Here is an 18,580-nt window from a genome sequence, read left to right as displayed (position 1 = left end):
CAGGCCCGAAAGAGGTCTTCCAGCTCCCAGAGGAAGGAGAGGGTGTGGATGGGCTCATCGTGTTAGAGAGTGTTTCTCCCTTAAAAAGTGTTTCTTGTCACTGCTTTTAGCGTGTGCGCCTGAGAAATAAACACGTTTCATGTGGACTCGACAAACCTGGTTTATTCCCAGGGAACCATAATAAATACCAACCACGACTCATGCTGGGTCATGGAAACAGGAAGAGAAGGGTGGGGTCAGAGGCTCACAGGACACACTGTGGAGTGGGGTCCCCAGGGCACGCAGGCACGTCACAAACCCGCCTGCCCTCCTGCGGATGAGAGCAGTGCCCAGGTGTGGCAGCGGCCGGCGCAGAGCTGCCTGGGCCTTGGGACTGTCCCTGGGGCCATCCCGTGGGATCCATCACAAGGGTCTGAACCTCAGTCCCTGCCAAGCCTGTGGGTGGAGTGCATGGCTTTGCCCTGACAAACCAGGCAAAGAAAGCAACCGAGGAGGGGGGCCGGAGCCGAGGAGGGTGTGTGGCTGGAGGGAGAGAGAACCAGTCCCAAGGGCCGGGGCTGCAGCCCTCAACACGGCCAAGGGGCTGCGCCTGGCCCTGGGGTTCAGTGATGATGGTGGTGACACAAAATGCAGCCTCTAGCTCCACCTCGGCAGCAGAAGCGGAAAACACTCAATTTGTGCAGGAAGAGGAAGGAGAATCCTGGCCTCCTGTGGTGTCACTGTGGGTCCCCGTGCTGTCAGCTCCACATGAAATGGCCTCGCCATTCCCGGCCTCTGCCCTGTCTTGTGAGCTCCATCGGAATCCATAGGCGCTTTGCATCTGTCTGGGACTGTCCCTGGGGCCATCCCGTGGGATCCATCACAAGGGTCTGAACCTCAGTCCCTGCCGAGCCTGTGGGTGGAGTGCATGGCCTTGCCCTGACAAACCAGGCAAAGAAAGCAACCGAGGAGGGAGGCCGGAGCCGAGGAGGGTGTGTGGCTGGAGGGAGAGAGAACCAGTCCCAAGGGCTGGGGCTGCAGCCCTCAACACGGCCAAGGGGCTGCGCCTGGCCCTGGGGTTCAGTGATGCTGGTGGTGACACAAAATGCAGCCTCTAGCTCCACCTCGGCAGCAGAAGCGGAAAACACTCAATTTGTGCAGGAAGAGGAAGGAGAATCCTGGCCTCCTGTGGTGTCACTGTGGGTCCCTGTGCTGTCAGCTCCACGTGAAATGGCCTCGCCATTCCCGGCCTCTCCCCTGTCTCGTGAGCTCCATCGGAATCCATGGGCGCTTTGCATCTGTCCGTAGTTTCAGCCGCGCCCCCAAGAGGCCCGAGCGCCCGGGGTGGGGAGGGACTTTGGCTCCACCGCCACTGCCAGGACTTGCCCTCGGCCTTGGTGGGCAAGAAAGTGTATACAGCTGGCACACCCAGCGTGAGCAGCGGGCTGAGCACACTGAGCATCCGGCATCGTGGGCCTTTCATCTGCTCATTCCATTTATTGAGTGCCTACTGTATACCAGGTCTGTTTTTGGCACTAGGGACGCTGCCACAAATGCACAGAAATCCTGATTTGAAGATTCCAGAACTAGTGTTGTGGGAAAATAGAAAAGGACAAGAGCGGGAAGAGAAAACCAGGTTGTTTGCGACTGCGATGGCTGGTCCGGCCGGGTCCCTGAGGACTAGACGTGCACAGCCTCAGGAAACACGGACACACGGGAGCTCCGCCCCCACGAAGGGCACCACTTGGTAGGCCCAGTGAGCTCCCACTAGCTAAGGTGCCAGTCCACAGACTGCCAGGGCTCAACCAATGGTCAAACACCCAAGTCCAGCTGGAGGACTCGCACCCTGGGAAGGGAACTGTCGGGCTTTGAGCTACACGTCTCAGGAGCCCGCTCCGTCCTCTCTGGAGTGTACTCTCTGTTTTACTAAATGAACTGTCCTTTGCTTTTCACTGGCGTGTCTCTTCCAGTTCTTTGTTCGAGGCACCAAGAACCCGGACGTAGCTGGGGAACCCACAGTTTTCCCACAACACTAGGATGGGGCAGGTGTGCCCCTGAGCTCGCTACCCCACACATACGATAGCGGGTCACACCGTGAGTGTGAACTGATCATGCCCCCAAGTTCATGTGGTGAAGCCATGACCCCCAAGGTGATGGTGGAAGGGGGAAATTTTGGGAGGTGAGGAGGTCACGAGGGTGGGGCCCATGGTGGGATTTATCCCCTAATGAAAGAGCCCAGAGAGCCCCCTCCTCTTCCACCATGGGAGACCCTCAGAGAAGGCGACATCAGCAGGCTGGGGGGACAGGCTGACCAGCACTGATCCTGGAGCTGAGGGACACGCTGTGGTAACTCGTATAGCGGCCCTCACGCCCCCGGAGCTGTGTGCCCCCCAGCACACCTGTGCCGGGTGACCCCTGGCCTCAGAGGACAAAGAGAATCCCTGCCATTTCTGAGATACAGCTACATTCCAGTCATACTTCCCAAGGTGGCATTGTCGTGAGACTGTGTTGGGGCTGCGTCCTTTCTGAGGTGGCTGGAGCCATTGTTCCCAAGTTTGCTTGGGGGCAGCCTGTCCCACACCCCGCAGGACGCTCCCTCCCAGCTTCCCCTCCTCCTCCCGTGCCACCGCACCAGGCCCAGCAGCTGGTCCAGGCATGCAGGACCTCGAGGGGACCAGGGCCTGACATCAAGGAAATGGGATGGACCTTGGCCGCTCCATGATGGTGGTGTCCAGTCTCTGCTCGTGGCTGAGCCCTGCACCTGCTGTGCTCTCACGACTGTTGGTGACAGCGGTGAAGGGCCAGGTGGGGAGAAGCTGCACGTGTGTCGGCGGAGGCCCAGCTGCTCCATGGGAGTGCAGACACCCAGACAGAGCGAGGTGGCACTCAGGACCCACGCTGACCATGGCGAGTAGCCAGAGAACAGCCTCAGCCCAGCCACAGGAAGGGGTGGGCCAGCGCGGTGAGGGGAGCCACTCAGCTTGTGTCCAAGAAAACTGCAGCCCACACTGTCCCCGGCAGTCAGGGACCTCCATCCGCCAGACACTCAGACACATGTCCCTGACCATCGGCCACTCTGTCACCAGAGGCTCTGAGACCAGCATCCCCACCATGGGTCTGGTTTTGTGGCCTGAAACTTTCATAATCTGATGGGGATGGGACCCCCCCCACCCAGGAAAAAACAGATAAAATTGTGAATGCCACAACTGGTACGAAGATAAACTCATGCAGGAACGTTTAAAAACCATCAAACCATAACTTTCAAAAAGCTGTCCAATAACACAAATAGTCACAAGATCCAGGGTGACCGCACTGTCGTTAGTTGCCTGTGATCAATGAGGAGGGAATTCACCTGTGGCATTTCCCCACGTTTCCTGGCTGGGCTCTGCCAATCACCTCATCATGTCAAATGCCCAGCTTCCTCCTGGCACGGTGGCAGAAATCTGTGTCCTAGCACTGGCGGTCTGAGGGCACTCTCCCACGCAGCGCGTCACTGGCAGTGCAGGGAGAACCGTTTGGAGCCTTTCCTGCCACCAGCTTCGTGTCTCTTCCGGTCCTGCACTCTCTGGTGCTGGTAGGACACGTCCACATCACGAAGTGACCTCTGGCCCTTCGTGGTTCTGTCCCAGCACAGGAGGAGTGGGTGGCTTCAGGGCTCCAGGAAGCCTCTGCTGCCCCCACAGCCAGTGACGTGACCATGAACCCCAAGCACATCTCCCACCAGACCTGAGCTCATGCGTCTCCAACTCAGCTGCCCCTTGGTCAGATCCCAACGTGCCACAGGCCTGCGGTGCCACCACAGTGAGAGGGGCACGATGGAGGAATGCTGAGCCGAGGGTCCGCGGGTCACGAGCACTGGTGGCTAAAAACTCCTACTTCTGCAAATTTTACAAAACTACGTAACTGTGTGAACGCATCAATGGCCCCAAAGCTCGATCTGCCTCGTCACTGCGGTGCATTCACCCTGCTTGGAAGAACACGGAGTCCACAGGGGCTCCACAGACTGCGGGGCCTGCTGCCATTGGAGACCCCATCCCATGCTCCCTGAAGAGCTGAAGGACGCGGTCTCTTCCTCCGCACCCCACGCCGCCATCGCCCAGAGCAAGCAGGCTCTTCTGGAGGAAGGAGCGACTCTATCTGGAATTCTCTGTCTTCCAAGAGGGAGCTTGGGCGGGTGATCCAGGCCCAGAGAGGATCCAGACTCGGGCTCCACTTCACCAAGAAGAGTCCGTTTCCAGGGCGAACGTGCCTGGTTAGAGGTCGGACCGTGGACTGGGGGGTCTGCACTGCACCACGGCGAGGAGGGGGCGAGCCTGCCCCGCCCCACCCCACCCGGGGTGCCCAGCTGCCCCTCTGAACCGCTGGGAGTGGGCTCTGTCACCCCCATGTCGCTGCCTGGCAAGGACAGCAGCGGCCCACAGCCCCTGCTTCTGCAGCAGAACCCAGGGCAGGTGGGAAGGGAGCGGGCGCTGGGGGCGGGTGGAGCCCAGGCCGAGGCCACGCCAGGGTCAGGCTGCCGGCTACTCGCCCGCTACTTGGGTGTCCAGAGGAAATCTGGAAGGCGGGATTGTTTTTTGGCCCCTGACAAGTGTAAGAGGAAGGTATCTGGGGGCTTTGTCGTGTGCCCCTCCCCACGCCCACCCCTGGGAGGCCGCAGAACCCTCCCCTGGCCCTGGGTGAAAGTGCATCTGCTCATGACGCAGGCCCCAAGCCAGCCCTTCTCAGGAACCATCCCCGTCCCCTGCCAGCTAGAATCCATGTTCCTGGAAAACAGCTGTTTTGCTAAAGAGACCTTTGCTGCTAACTTATGCAAACGGAAACGCTGGTTTCTCTGGCTTTTCCTGAAGCCCTGGGACCTGTCCCTCTCTGGACAGGAGGGCCACGCTGTCTCGGCTGCCACCTCCTCCACTCCAGCTTCGCTGTCACCTCTCCGGGTGTGGGTGCACTTGGGGAGGGGCCGCTGCCTGGGGGCCTAGAGACCAAGCCGAGGCCCCGGGCCTCAGAGCAGCCCGCCTGAGCCCCCAGGGAAGGCAGGCTGCAGGAAGCCTCTGCCTACCCGACGACCCACAGTCGGTCTCCCCACAGCGCCACCCGGTGGCGGATGGACATCGGCACACCTCCCCACGTCTGCCCATGAGGCCCGGAGGACGTGTGTCCTCTCAGGGTCAGCCTGGGTCCCCAGTGCCTCGCCTGGTCCTGGCTTTGATGCGGCCCTCGCTGATGCTCACAGTTAGGTGAGGGCTGGCCTGGCCTCTACAGTCCCTGGGACCCCAGTGTGTGGCCAGGTGACCAGCAGGGATGCCGGACACGAGGCTCTGCCTGCCCCATGAGAACTGTTCAGAGACTCCCAGCCTCAGTCTCCAGACACAAGGGGATGTAGCGCATACCTCACCCTGGGGTGTCCCCCTGTGTGAAGGGCCAGGCGGGCATGTCACGGGCTTCGCGGCACGTGGTCTTGTTGCAGCTGCCACAAGGGTGCTGAGGCCAGGGCTCTTCTGCTCATATGCAGGGCCCACATCCCCAGCTCTGTCTTGAGCACCCCACCCCCCTAAGAGACCTCTGTAGTGACAAAGGCACAGACCACAGCCACCGGACCCAGGCCCTGGGCCAGGCGCCAACATGCCACCGTCAGGGGGCCAGCCTGTGAATGGAGTGCCACAGGAGCAGAGACAAAGGCACTATCATCCTGTCTGCAAATGGGAACCTGAGGCTGAGTGCTCCTCGACGCCTCCATATCTGCTTGTGGGACAGGGCCGTGGACGTCAGTGGCAGGAGGGACCTCCCTCGACCCCCAGTCTCCAGGGATGTCCACCCACAGTATGTCCAAGCTGTCTTCTTGTAGGCAGCTGAGGGATGGAGGTAGCGAGGGGAAGTCACAGCAGGGTGCTAGGGTGCAGGCAACCGACGCTTGGCTTTCAAAGACTCCACCTCAGAGCAGTCTCAGCATGTGGGTGCGTGTGCCTGCGTGTGCGCCTGTGTGCACCATGCATGTGCGGGCATGTGCATCTGTGTGTATAATGCATGTGGGTGCATGTGCGTGCACTGTGCATATGCATCTGTGTATATGCATGTGGGTGTGTGTGCATGCAACACGCATATGTGTGTGCATGTGTGTATAATGCATGTGGGTGCATATGTGTGCAACATGTGTGTGGGTGTGTGCATGTGTATAATGCATGTGTGTGTGTGTGTGCACACTGTGCATGTGCTGGTGTGTGCATGTGTGTATAATGCATGTGGGTGCGTGTGCATGCACCGTGCATGTGCACCTGTGTGTATAATGCATGTGGGTTCATGTGTATGTGTGCATGTGTGCAGGTCCCAGCTCTGGCCCTGCTCCATGTCTGTACCACCAGCCGTGATCCCCCACCCTGGTGGGCACCTCCCCTGNTGTGAATGGAGTGCCACAGGAGCAGAGACAAAGGCACTATCATCCTGTCTGCAAATGGGAATCTGAGGCTGAGTGCTCCTCGACGCCTCCATGTCTGCTTGTGGGACAGGGACGTGGACGTCAGTGGCAGGAGAGACCTCCCTCGACCCCCACTCTCCAGGGATGTCCACCCACAGCATGTTCAAGCTGTCTTCTTGTAGGCAGCTGAGGGATGGAGGCAGCGAGGGGAAGTTACAGCAGGGTGCTAGGGTGCAGGCAACCGACCCTTGGCCTTCAAAGACTCCACCTCAGAGCAGTCTCAGCATGTGGGTGCGTGTGCCTGCGTGTGCGCCTGTGTGCACCATGCATGTGCGGGCATGTGCATCTGTGTGTATAATGCATGTGGGTGCATGTACATGCACTGTGCATATGCATCTGTGTATATGCATGTGTGTGTGCATGCAACACGCATGTGTGTGTGCATGTGTGTATAATGCATGTGGGTGCATATGTGTGCAACATGTGTGTGGGTGTGTGCATGTGTATAATGCATGTGTGTGTGTGTGCGGACCGTGCATGTGCTGGTGTGTGCATGTGTGTATGATGCGTGTGGGTGCGTGTGCATGCACCGTGCATGTGCACCTGTGTGTATAATGCATGTGGGTTCATGTGCGTGTGTGCATGTGTGCAGGTCCCAGCTCTGGCCCTGCTCCATGTCTGTACCACCAGCCGTGATCCCCCACCCTGGTGGGCACCTCCCCTGACAGTTGTAGGGCCAGGTTCTTGTTCTCAAAGTTTCTCTAAAGGAAGGAGGTGGGCAGGGACCTGTGACCAGGCCAGGCCCATTCCATTCTGTACTGAAGGGAGCCAGCCTTTGGGGAGCGCAAGGGCTGTCGGGCCCCAACCAGCTCTGAATGCCCACCCCACTCCACAGCCCTAAAGTGCACCCAGAACCGTGGCCAGTCTTCCCCTCCACGTCGTGCTGTCCATGGCAGTGCTAGGACCCAGCACTGTGCTGGGATGAAGCCTTCAGTGGTCAGTCACATGCCCTGAGTTAGTTTACTGTGAGTGTCCCTTCAGCTCAGCTGCAGCCACCCACCTGCCTGCCCAGGCAGGCTGTCCCTGCCCAAACTCTAGGCTTTGGTCTTTATTACACGAGCCCAGGGCGTGCACACGAGGTCGCCTTTCACAGAAAGGAGAAGCTACCTGGCGAGGAGTCTGGGGTCATGTGGACCAAGTGGGGTCATCACAACACAGCAGACAGCAGAGGGACAGGGGATCTGGGGTCAAGGTCAGTGTGTCAAAGTCATGGCATCACAGTGACCAACTTAGTGTGGATACCAAAGGTGATGTGCAGCTTAGGAATGACAGCAGCTGTGCTCTGTGGGGTCCAATACAGGGGAAGGAGCCCGAGGGGTCCACAGGGAAGTGAAACTCCATCTGTGCCCTTAGTGGGGCTGAGGCACCAAGTCCCACCTGCCCCAGAGCAGCCCTTCTGGAGCCTCCTGGAAGGAAAGTGGGCCACTGGTCAGCAGGCAGCTGAGTGACAGAACCAGCCTCCTGTCCATCTGTCATCACAGCCATCCCCTCGCAGCTGGGCTGCAGCAGTGATAGCTTGGAGAAGGCCACCTGTCAGTAGGGCTGGTGGCACTGCGAGGTGGGAGGTTGCCTGCCCCAGAAGACCCGGGGGCTGTGGGTCTTCTGAAGCCCCCAGCTTGGAAGGGAAGGCGCAGCCACTGACCCCTGCCAGCGGTGCAGTGTTTGTGTGGGTGGGTGGTGGGCAGGGGTCTCCCGGTGGGGCCTGGGCCCATACTCAAGAAGGGCCTCTGTCCAATGGGCCCAGCACTTGCGAGCAGGATTCGCACGGTGACCAGGAGTCCTCCAGCTCCGGTGCGGGGAGTCCCAGGAGCTCTCGGCTTGGTCTGGGCTCACCTGTAACGCCTGCTGTCCCAGACTGGAGGCTTCCTCAGGGGCCGCCACCACCACTGACCTGTGACTTCCCAGAAAACCGGTAGCCAGACTTTGACTTTTGGCCCCTGGAGGCCTCAGTGGGAGAAGCTCCAGGCAGACCATGGCTGGCACAGGGAGCATGGGACCTGCCCGTCACCTCCCAGGGTGACGACAGCAGAGCTGGTGCCACACCTCTTACAGAAGACAGAGAGAGCCGACTGAGGAGGCAGGGAATGTCCAGTGGGCAGGAAGGGGTGAAGCCCTGGCCATGTGCAGTGGTGCGGGAGGGGCTGAGCCACCTCCAGGGCTGGCGGGGCTATGTGGGCGGTGTCTACACCACAAATTCCTGTGGCAGTGGCTCCTCCCCAAGCAAGTCCAGGGAGAAGCAGTTCATGGGCCTCTTGCTGTGGAGGGTGGCCCTGGTCTCGCAGGGGGTGGCCAGCCCTCCCTCTGGGGCGCAGCCAAAGGTGCAGCTGTGTGAGGCAGGTGCAGGGCATGGGGCCGGCCAGCACAGACGCATGTCGTCCAGGCTGCAGCTGTGCCGTTGCTCACTGCTGCCGGCTTTCACATCCCCGACCTGCAGGGACAGACCATGGGCTGTGGCTTTCTCCCCTCTGGGGCTGCAGACTCCATCCATGCTGGTCTAGCTACAGAGCTGCACCTGCCTGCCAACGTCCACCTGACCTGGACGGCTTCTTTGCACATGCTCGGTCTCGGCCTAAAGGGCCGTCCCACCAGGGATGCTCACTTGGTCCCATAAGCCAGGCTGCCTCCTCCCTTGCCTCCCCCGGCCTCCTGGCACACAACAGCACTGCAAGCCACCTGCCTCAGTTTCCTTATAATATCACTGACCCTCAACATGTCCTCATGGTTCCCTCGGGGGGCTGTGAGCTCTGTAGAGCAGGGGCTCAGGCGCTCTGTTCCGATGCACTTCGGGAGCCCTGGGGCCCCTGTCCCCCGCAGTGAGCCCTGAGGGGGCCTCTGGCCCTGGCCCCCGGGGCACTGGCCGCCTGCAGCTTCTCTCCCCAGCTATGATCTTCCTTCTAACTCACTGGGCCATTTGCTCACTGTTTGCTGCGCTTTGGGAACAGGCTCTAGGTGGGGTCCTCGCACATAGCTCCAGAGCCATCTGGGACAGCAAGAGCTGCCCTCACTCCACATCGGAGGAGACTGTGTTCAGAGGGGACTGTCCCAGATCCCGTCCAGATGGGCACGTCCACCACCTGGAGGTGATGCCTCACACGGGATTTCTCTGCCGCGACAGCCCCGCCATCCTCCCTGAGGACCCCCATGTAGCGCAGAGGCAGATGCATGGCAGCAGCTCTGATCTGCCTTCCACATGCTTCTCCTGTTTCCGATCAACACTATTTTCAAGAGCAGACAGTCTCTGGCCACAAGCCCCAGCTGCTTCGGGAAGGCACCATCTCCTCTGCTAAATGGGCTGCCCTGGATTTGGGCTGGCCTGGCCCTGCTGTCATAGCCCCACTTGGGACATGCAGCCTCTTCTCCCCTCCTCCCTGCGTCTAGCTCCGACCCCCTCTGAGTTCAGCCTCATGCTTCCTGCTCAGCCACAGCCCGGTTTTCTCTTTCTTTCTGGAAGATTCATCATGGGGCTCACTGGAGCAGAGGCCCCACCCTCCTGGGGCCAGGGCCCCCATCAGATCAGAGCCAGGATGGGAACCCCAAGCCCACCCATGGGTTCCAGGACATGAAGCACAGCCCATAGAGCCTTGTACCTACGGGGCCCCCCACTGGATGGTGGAGCTGGATGGAGGGGAGGAGGGTGGCCAGTCTGTGTGCACGGCCACACACAGTACCACATGTAGAGCCACAGGCAGGGCCACATGCAGGCTGCACGATGCTTCCACATGGGTCTCTCAGGCTGGGCTGTGAGCTCCATGGAGCAGGGGGTCAGGTGCTTTGCACACACAGGCCCACATGCAGAGCACACACAGGTCCACACACAGAACACGGGTCCACATGAAAAGCACACACAGGTCCACATGCAGAGCACACACAGGCCCACATGCAGAGCACACACAGGTCCACACACAGAACACGGGTCCACATGCAAAGCACACACAGGTCCACATGCAAAGCACACACAGGTCCACATGCAGAGCACATGGGCCCACACGCAGAGCACACATGGGTCCACAAGCAGAGCACACACGGGTCCACACACAGAGCACATGGGCCCACATACAGAGCAGACACGGGTCCACACGCAGAACACGGGTCCACACGCCAAGCACACTCAGGTCCACACGCAGAGCACACACAGGTCCACATGCAGAGCACACAGGTCCACACACAGAGCACATGGGTCCACACGCAGAGCACACACACAGAGGTCCACACGCAGAGCACATGGGTCCACACACAGAGCACAGATGGGTCCACACGCAGAGCACACAGAGGCCCACACGCAGAGCACACACAGGTCCACACGCAGAGCACACACAGGTCCACACGCAGAGCACATGGGTCCACACACAGAGCACAGATGGGTCCACATGCAGAGCACAGATGGGTCCACATGCAGAGCACACACACAGGTCCATGGGCAGAGCACATGGGTCCACACACAGAGGACACACAGGTCCACACGCAGAGCACACACGGGTCCACACGCAGAGCACACACGGGTCCACACACAGAGCACATGGGTCCACACGCAGAGCACACATGGGTCCACACACAGAGCACACACGGGTCCACACGCAGAGCACACACGGGTCCACACGCAGAGCACACACAGGTCCACACGCAGAGCACACACGTGTCCACACGCAGAGCACATGGGTCCACACGCAGAGCACACACGGGTCCACACGCAGAGCACATGGGCCCACACGCAGAGCACATGGGTCCACACGCAGAGCACATGGGTCCACACGCAGAGCACACACAGGCCCACACGCAGAGCACACACAGGTCCACATGCAGAGCACATGGGTCCACACGCAGAGCACAGATGGGTCCACAGGCAGAGCACACACACAGGTCCACGGGCAGAGCACATGGGTCCACACACAGAGGACACACAGGTCCACACGCAGAGCACATGGGTCCACACGCAGAGCACACACGGGTCCACACACAGAGCACATACAGGCCCACATGCAGAGCAGACAGAGCACATGCAGATCCACATGCAGAATACACACAGGTCCACATGTAGAGCACATGCACGGCACATGCTGGCCACACACAGACCCACACACAGGCTACACCCAGGTTCACACAACCCGGGACCAGGAGGACCCACACTCCCCACTGCATGGAGCCAGCACTCACTCGGGAACTGAGGCCGAGGCTGTGAAAAGCCCCGAGCTGCCTTGTTCCCCAAGAGCCTCGCCCTCCCCACCTGCCTGGCATCTCCAGGGCTCTCTGTTGAGGGCCCTTGGGTGGGCCTAGGACGGCGGGCCTGGGAGATGGGAGGAGTGGGGCCCGGGCCCTACCTGGTGTGGGGCCTCAGCGCTCCAGCCTCTGGTCTTGAGCAGCGTGACTCGCACCACTGTGAAGGGCTCCTGGCCGGCAGCTATGGGGAGGGGGCGTGAGCAGGGTCCCAGGCTTCTGGGTCCCGTCTAACAGGTGGTATCTCCTCCTTGCCAGGGTGGGATCCCACCATGAGCCCTGGACACTTCCCTGTGGGGCCGGTGGGACCCGGGGCCCTCAGTGAGGCCGGGCCTGGGGCTGGGGTAGAGGCTGGGCTCAGAGGAAAGGTGGGCAGAGGGCCAGGGCTGCTGCCTGTCCCCACGGCACACTCTGCCCTCGTGCCTTGACACTGTAGCTGCTTTGGTTGACAAAATTCTGGTGTCTGATAAAACGGGCTGTCACCAAGCAAATGTGGTGTTCTGTTACTATCCCCCTGGACTGTGAGCCACAGAGTGTGGACAAAGCCTCAGAGATGAAGGCCACCGGTCCTTTACCAGGTGTCCCGGCATTCAAAATTTAATGGTGGACACACTGGTGAGTGACAGAAACTACCTGACCCTGGGTGAGGCGGGGTAGTCATCACTTAGTGATGCTGGTGACCTTAGGTGACTCTGGGTGATATTGATTGATCCTGGGTGGCCATCAGGCCCTGAGGCCAGTCCTCAGATGACTCCATCACATCCACTGTCAAGGATGTGGGGTTGCTCAGTGGCCAGGCCAGTCCACCGTGGGACGAACTGCAGAGGAAGCTAAAGGACCTCAGCCATTCACACCCCAGGACACCCCACTCCTGTCCCTGACCCTGGCCATGTGGCCACCCTGTGCTGGGTGGGATGCCGATGGCAGGTGGCAGGCAGCTCCATCCTCCAGTCTCGGCCTCTTCTGGCATGTTCTGGCACACTTCCTGTGACTCATGACCTCATGTAGCCTGGTCTCTCTCAGGGGACCAACACTTGGGGGGAAAGTTGGGGCTGGTGGGGCCGCAGACTCACCCTCCGGCCGGGCCTGAGTGTCAGCCTGGGGCTGGCCTGCGCTGCTGCCGCCATGGCTGCTGCTGCCATGGCTGCTGGACGATGTGTTCCCGAGGAGCCCCTCAGCCCCCGTGGACTCGTCCACTGACATCTCCCCAGACTCCGGCTGGGAGTCGACCTCCATGCCGGACGTGTGGGAGCTGCTGTGGCTGCTGGTGGAGCAGAGCGAGAGGCGGTGGCGGGGGCACCGGCTGCCGTCCCTGCTGCCTGGGCAGCCCCTGTCGACCGGGTCCAGGTCCAGCTCCAGCGTGTCGCTGACGTACGACTCCCGGTAGTGCTTCTTCTCTGTGCAGGAGGGAAGCACGCATGAGAGCCAGGCAGAGACGGCTCCAGGACACAGTGGGGACAGCCAGGGACAGGTGCGCGAGCTCCTGTCAGGTGAAGATGAGGCAGAACGAGAGGCTGGGCAGGGCGGGATGCTGAGGCTGGACCCTTCCATAACGTGCGTTTTTGCTCTTTCTGGGGCAAACCATGTGAGGAGTGGGAAACCGAGGCCTGGGATTCTAGAACAACGCAGAAGGTCACGGCAGCCCTCAAGCTGTCCTCCTCCCCTGGCCCCATCTACAGAATCCTGCTCCAAGCACAGCTGGGGAAGGTGGGTCACCACTACCCCCTTGACCGGAACATCTTGGGGGACACGGGAGCCACTGGTCACCGCCCATGACAGGAGAAAGAGAAGGTGCAGCCCAGCCGCTGCATCTGAGCGTCTGGCCTGACCCGGGTGGGCGCGCCCACCTTCCACTGCCTCCAGCTGCTGCAGCTGTCGCAGCGCGGGCTGCAGGCCGAGGTGCAGCTGGTGGCTGCTGCGGAGCAGCTGCAGCAGGTGCCGGGAGCGCCAGGCGCAGCCCGTGTAGTAGACCAGCTTCAGCACCGACGGCAGCCCGTCCGGCTGGATCTCCAGCTTCTTGCCCTGAACAAACGGGGGGACACGCAACTTTACAAACTGAAAACCATCGCCCTGGTGACGGGAAAAAATGGAACGTCAGCATAACCCCAGCCGGGAAGTGGCCGAGGGTGTCGTTCCACAAATTTGATGTCTGTATGCAAACGGGTTCTGTGGCCGCTGCACCCAGGGTGCTCCACTCTGTCCTTGGGGATGAGAAGGTACCTGAGCATACAGAGGAGTTCTCCTATGCTAGAATCTTCCCTGCCCACAGCTGCCTAAGGGGGTGTGGAGAGCCAGGGTGGGACGTGACATCATCAGTCTTGCTGCATCCCCTGCATCCCAGCCATGGGTGGCCCAGGGAGCCAGCTCTGGGGCCGGGACAAGAGGGACAGAGGCTGCAACAGGTGCGTGTCTGTGATTTGTCCTCTCTCCCTTTCTTTTCTCCACTCAGGAGCCAGAAGACCTCTTTCGATAAGAACAGCCTCAGGACCTCAGCATGGCCCCGTAATGCTGGACGCCAGCAGAGCCCAGCCAGGCACAGCCCTGAGGACAGGTAGGAGGCGCAGGGTTTGTGTGCTGAGTGGCAGCAGCAGGGGACCGTGAACCTTGTGGGGATGCAGAGCCAGGGAAGCACCCTGAGGACAGACACAGTGCCCAGGCTCTCCAGGGCTCTAGCAGCATTGAGAATCCCCCAACAGACACCCACCAGAAACACCAGCTTCCTGATGTGGGGCCAGGGGAAGTCGTACAGCAGCTGCCGAGAGTGGCTCACCTCCTGCAAAACAGGAGATATGGGCATGTCCAGGACGGAGCAGGAGACAGGCTCAGGCAACCTTAATTCCAGATTTTCTTCTGATACCGTGATATCACCCATCCTGATCAGCCCCCATAGCACAAGGTCTGCCTTCCACACAAGCACACATCCCTCCCGCTCCAGACCCTTCCACACACCCACACCCCTCAATCTCTAGAACCTTCCACACAACCACACACACCACTTTTTGAAGCCAACGGCCTGAGACCTGCACCTACTTAGGGGATTCCTGGAAGACCCAGGCCCTGCTCACGTGTCCTATCGCTCTGGTCTCCGAGTGGATCGGGGTCCTCAGGCAGCCCCGAGGGAGCTCTTTCTTTACCTACAGCTCTAAGGAGACACTGAAGCATGGAGCCCCCAGGCCTGCAGCTCACCCATCACCGTCTTGGGAACCTCTGCGGCCCAGAGGCCGGCAATGGGGGCAGCAAAGAGCAGGAAAAGCCCAGCAGGAAGCACAGCCCGACTTAAAACAGGATCTGCAAAGCCCACACCCAGGTAGAAGTACCCGCCCTGGAGAACAAAACACCTGTGCTTGAAGAGCTCTTACCTTCACAGCATAATTTTTATGTGTTTCAATCACGAATAAACTATTGTGCGTGCCCCCCACAAAGCCAACAGCAAATATAATGTGCGTTGTTTTTTCAGAATAAACTCAAATCTAAGTGTTTGGCCTTCCCGTGACTTGTATGTCACCTGGCGGATTTCCACGATCCCAGGGAGTGCCCTTGAAAGCCAGTCACGGTTACCTGACGAGCCTTCCGTTCTCCACGTAGAACTGCACTCTCAGGAAGACCACGAAGGGCGCCCTGGGTTTCTCATTTCCCTGTGGAGGAAGGGAAAGGGAGCGGGAAAGGCCGCATGAGAGTGTCTGCGTGGAGCCGAGGGCTGGGCGGATTTCACGGTGAAGCCGCCCCTGGAATTTTTCCATACCCGGCTGTGAGCTTAAGCTGTGCCAATTCATTAAAGAAAAAACACGAGTGGAGTGTTGTCTACGGCATTCAAGAGCATTGGCACAGATGGGCGTGGGAGCCCGCTAACCTGCCACCATCAGTCAACTCACAGGACGGTCATGCCAGGGGACCGTGGGGACAGCAAGCATGTCTACCAGGTGCTTACCTCCGTCGGCAGGGGGGGCCCCTCCAGGAGCAGGTGACCACGGCAGCCACAAGGAAAGGTCCCGGTGCCAGTGCCCTTGGGAAGCCTGTCGCAGGGGTGCAGCAGCAGGTCCCCTGTGGTGACCCACCCTCTCTCCCATCTGCCCTTCACACTTACTTTACGTATTTCTCTCTTCCAGTCCTTTGAAAAGTATTTGCTGAGTTTTTGCTCCAAATCCATAAATATATACTCATTGTCTAAAAAGAAAAAAAAAGAACTTCACAGAGCAGTCCCATCATTCCCTGGCATCACAGATTGTTGAAAACCAACTCGGCTTCAGGTGAGCCTGTGCGCAGCAGAAGCGACACCCGCCAATGCAGCTCGTGGCCCTTCTCAGGCTGCCGGTCAGAGGAAGCATCTCCAACGTCCACGTGTCAAATACGGCTCATCTACTAGACTGGTCTCCCCAAGCATAGGGAGGGATGTCACCGGCTGATACTTAAACGGGCGCATGCTGCAGGCACACCTTCAGGGACGCAACGGGACAGTGCGTGTCCACACCATCTCACCCTGCAACCCCAGCACCCTCTCCCGGCTGTGGGATAAGTCACTTAAAAGTAGCCATGTCTACAAGCCGGTATGAAGTTGGCCAACTTAAAGTGAACGACCCAAGATTTACCTGGTTACCTGGTTACCTGGGAGGGCATGGCAGGAGAGCCTGCTTTCTAAAATTAGTAATTTCTCTACTTTTGGAATGTTGCCACCATGTGTTTCCTATAAAAGCTGGAAAGAAATTAAACACCTATCCTAGAGAGTAATAAGCCCAGGGAGAGCCCTCTGCTACTGTCAAAGCTCAGTGCCTAGAACGGAGGTGAAGCACAGCCCCTCGAATAAACTCGAGTGAAAGGACGACCCCGGGGAGCCCAGGAGCAGTTGCTGGTGGGAGTTGTCAGAGCCCAGTCGGCTGAGCTTGACCGCAGAGAGCTGTGTCAACAAGGCCAGTGTGGCAGGTTTATTCTTGACACTTTTACCCTAGTCTGTGGACACCAACCACCCCCAATTCCAGCTGCTACCTTACAGACACCTGGCTGTGACAGGCGGAGCTGGGGAACCAGCAGACCAGCCCGAAACATCTATCCTGGGCTCCCCAGGAGGCGAGGGTCCTGCAGGCCTGGGTGGTGAGAGACAGGGCCCCCTCAGAAGGTGGCTGCACAGGGGCAGGTGGTCATCCCGGTTTGTGCTCTGCCTGCCTCCCTCGCGCCTGAGCCCAGCAGGCCTGACAGGCGCCGGGAGTTCCCTGTGTCCCCAGCCTCATCAGAGGCTCCCGTGCTGTTCCTGTCAGGACTGAATTTTGTCCTCCCGCCCCAATTCATATGTTGAAGTCCTAGCCCCAGGACCTCAGTGACTGACAGTACCTGGAGACAATCAAGTTAAAATGAGGTCACTAGGGTGGGCCCTCATATGACTGGCATCCTTACAAAGCGTGGAAATTCGACATGGAGAGNGCAGCAGGGGACCGTGAACCTTGTGGGGATGCAGAGCCAGGGAAGCACCCTGAGGACAGACACAGTGCCCAGGCTCTCCAGGGCTCTAGCAGCATTGAGAATCCCCCAACAGACACCCACCAGAAACACCAGCTTCCTGATATGGGGCCAGGGGAAGTCGTACAGCAGCTGCCGAGAGTGGCTCACCTCCTGCAAAACAGGAGATATGGGCATGTCCAGGAGGGGCTGGCAGCGCCGTGATGGAAGGAGGGGCAGTGAGGCCCAACCCTTGTGGGGAGGGGGAGGGGAGGAGGGGAAGAGGGAGAGGAGGGGTGGGGGAGGAAGAGAGGGGGAGGGGAGAGGGAGGGTCTCCGCGAGGCTGGCCAGCCTGGCCAGTCACCTGATAGATGTGCATTCCTTGGAGCGTCAGTCCCAGGACAATGGTCGGGTGATCTTCCTTTTTATCCTAAACGCACACAGGTCAGAGAGGTCAAGGTCGTGGACCTGGGGAGGGCCCAGCCTCATGGGCAGGTGGGGCGTGGTCAGTCCGGCCAGGGGCTATGGGCCCTCCAGGAACCAGCTGACTGTGGCCCCAGGCTGGCTCCCAGGACCCCTGTCAATGCCAGAGGCTGCTCACTGCCACCTGCCCCCAGCACCTTCTGTCTTTCAATTCACCTAACATACTCGAGCTCCTTAAACCTCAATGGATCAAACGTCAGTCCCCAAATTCTTCCTGTGCAGGGCTGTCCCCTAAGAAATAAATGCCGTGCTGCGTGTGGACATTGGCAGGAAAATAGTGGAGGCCAAGTCTGTTCACAGACAGTCTCCTTCGTTCCAGTATTAGACCAAAAACTCATTTATCACAGCAAAAGCTGGGCGGGCTTTGGCTTCCCAGGACAGTCCACAAAGGTTTCATGTCACCCAAACCCACCGGAGGACCAGCAGTCCCACCTCCATGAACAAGCACGACTTAAACCTCCATCACACCAAGCCCAGCCATGTCCTGAAGACCCACTGTCACCCCGTCCTGGGGTCCTGGTCACACTGTCAGCCGTGGGGGCTCCGTGTGTCCCTGTGCTGGGGTCGGGCCCTGTCCCCTGCCCCCGGCCACCTTGTACAGCCTGAAGAAGTGGACGGGCACGTCCTCCAGCTGGCAGGCCTCCCTGATGAAGCGCAGCTCGGCCTCCTTGGGGCTCAGGCCACGCTGCTCGCGGTGCAGGGCGGGCAAGTGGCTGAGGATGTAGTCGGTCCCCCTCTTAGCAATGATCTGTGGATGGACGGAGGGGACGTCTAGATGCCTCCACCCGGGTGGTGATTCTGCCCCCAACACGCCACGGCTCTTCAGAACCTGCCCCTGGGGACGGGCCGGACCACGAGCTGGGCATGGGGGAGGCCCAGAGGGACAGGGTGCCAGGAGGGCAGCGGCTGTGCGGGAAGCCCCGGGGCAGCTCAGAGCCCGGGAGGGCACCGTTCCGGGTCACACAGGAGGAAACAGAGACGCGGCGCCGGCGGGGCGAGGACCCCACAGGC

General features: G+C 59.8%; 1 protein-coding gene across 1 annotated transcript; it reads right to left on the bottom strand.

Annotated features, from left to right (window-relative positions):
• Nucleotides 1–8,630: 8,630 nt before the first annotated feature.
• On the bottom strand, nucleotides 8,631–18,317 carry FRMD1 (FERM domain containing 1; the record flags this gene model as incomplete). Its single annotated transcript, XM_008594153.1, has 7 exons — nucleotides 8,631–8,876; nucleotides 11,764–11,843; nucleotides 12,733–13,056; nucleotides 13,507–13,681; nucleotides 17,192–17,260; nucleotides 17,451–17,516; nucleotides 18,162–18,317. Coding segments are annotated over 7 exons (1,116 nt in total), but the record flags the coding sequence as incomplete, so codon positions are not given.
• Nucleotides 18,318–18,580: the final 263 nt, after the last annotated feature.

The sequence above is a fragment of the Galeopterus variegatus genome, unplaced genomic scaffold (genome assembly GCF_000696425.1).
Source record: "Galeopterus variegatus unplaced genomic scaffold, G_variegatus-3.0.2 Scaffold10252, whole genome shotgun sequence".
NCBI lineage: Eukaryota > Metazoa > Chordata > Mammalia > Dermoptera > Cynocephalidae > Galeopterus > Galeopterus variegatus.
This window is presented reverse-complemented; position numbering and strand designations above follow the sequence as displayed.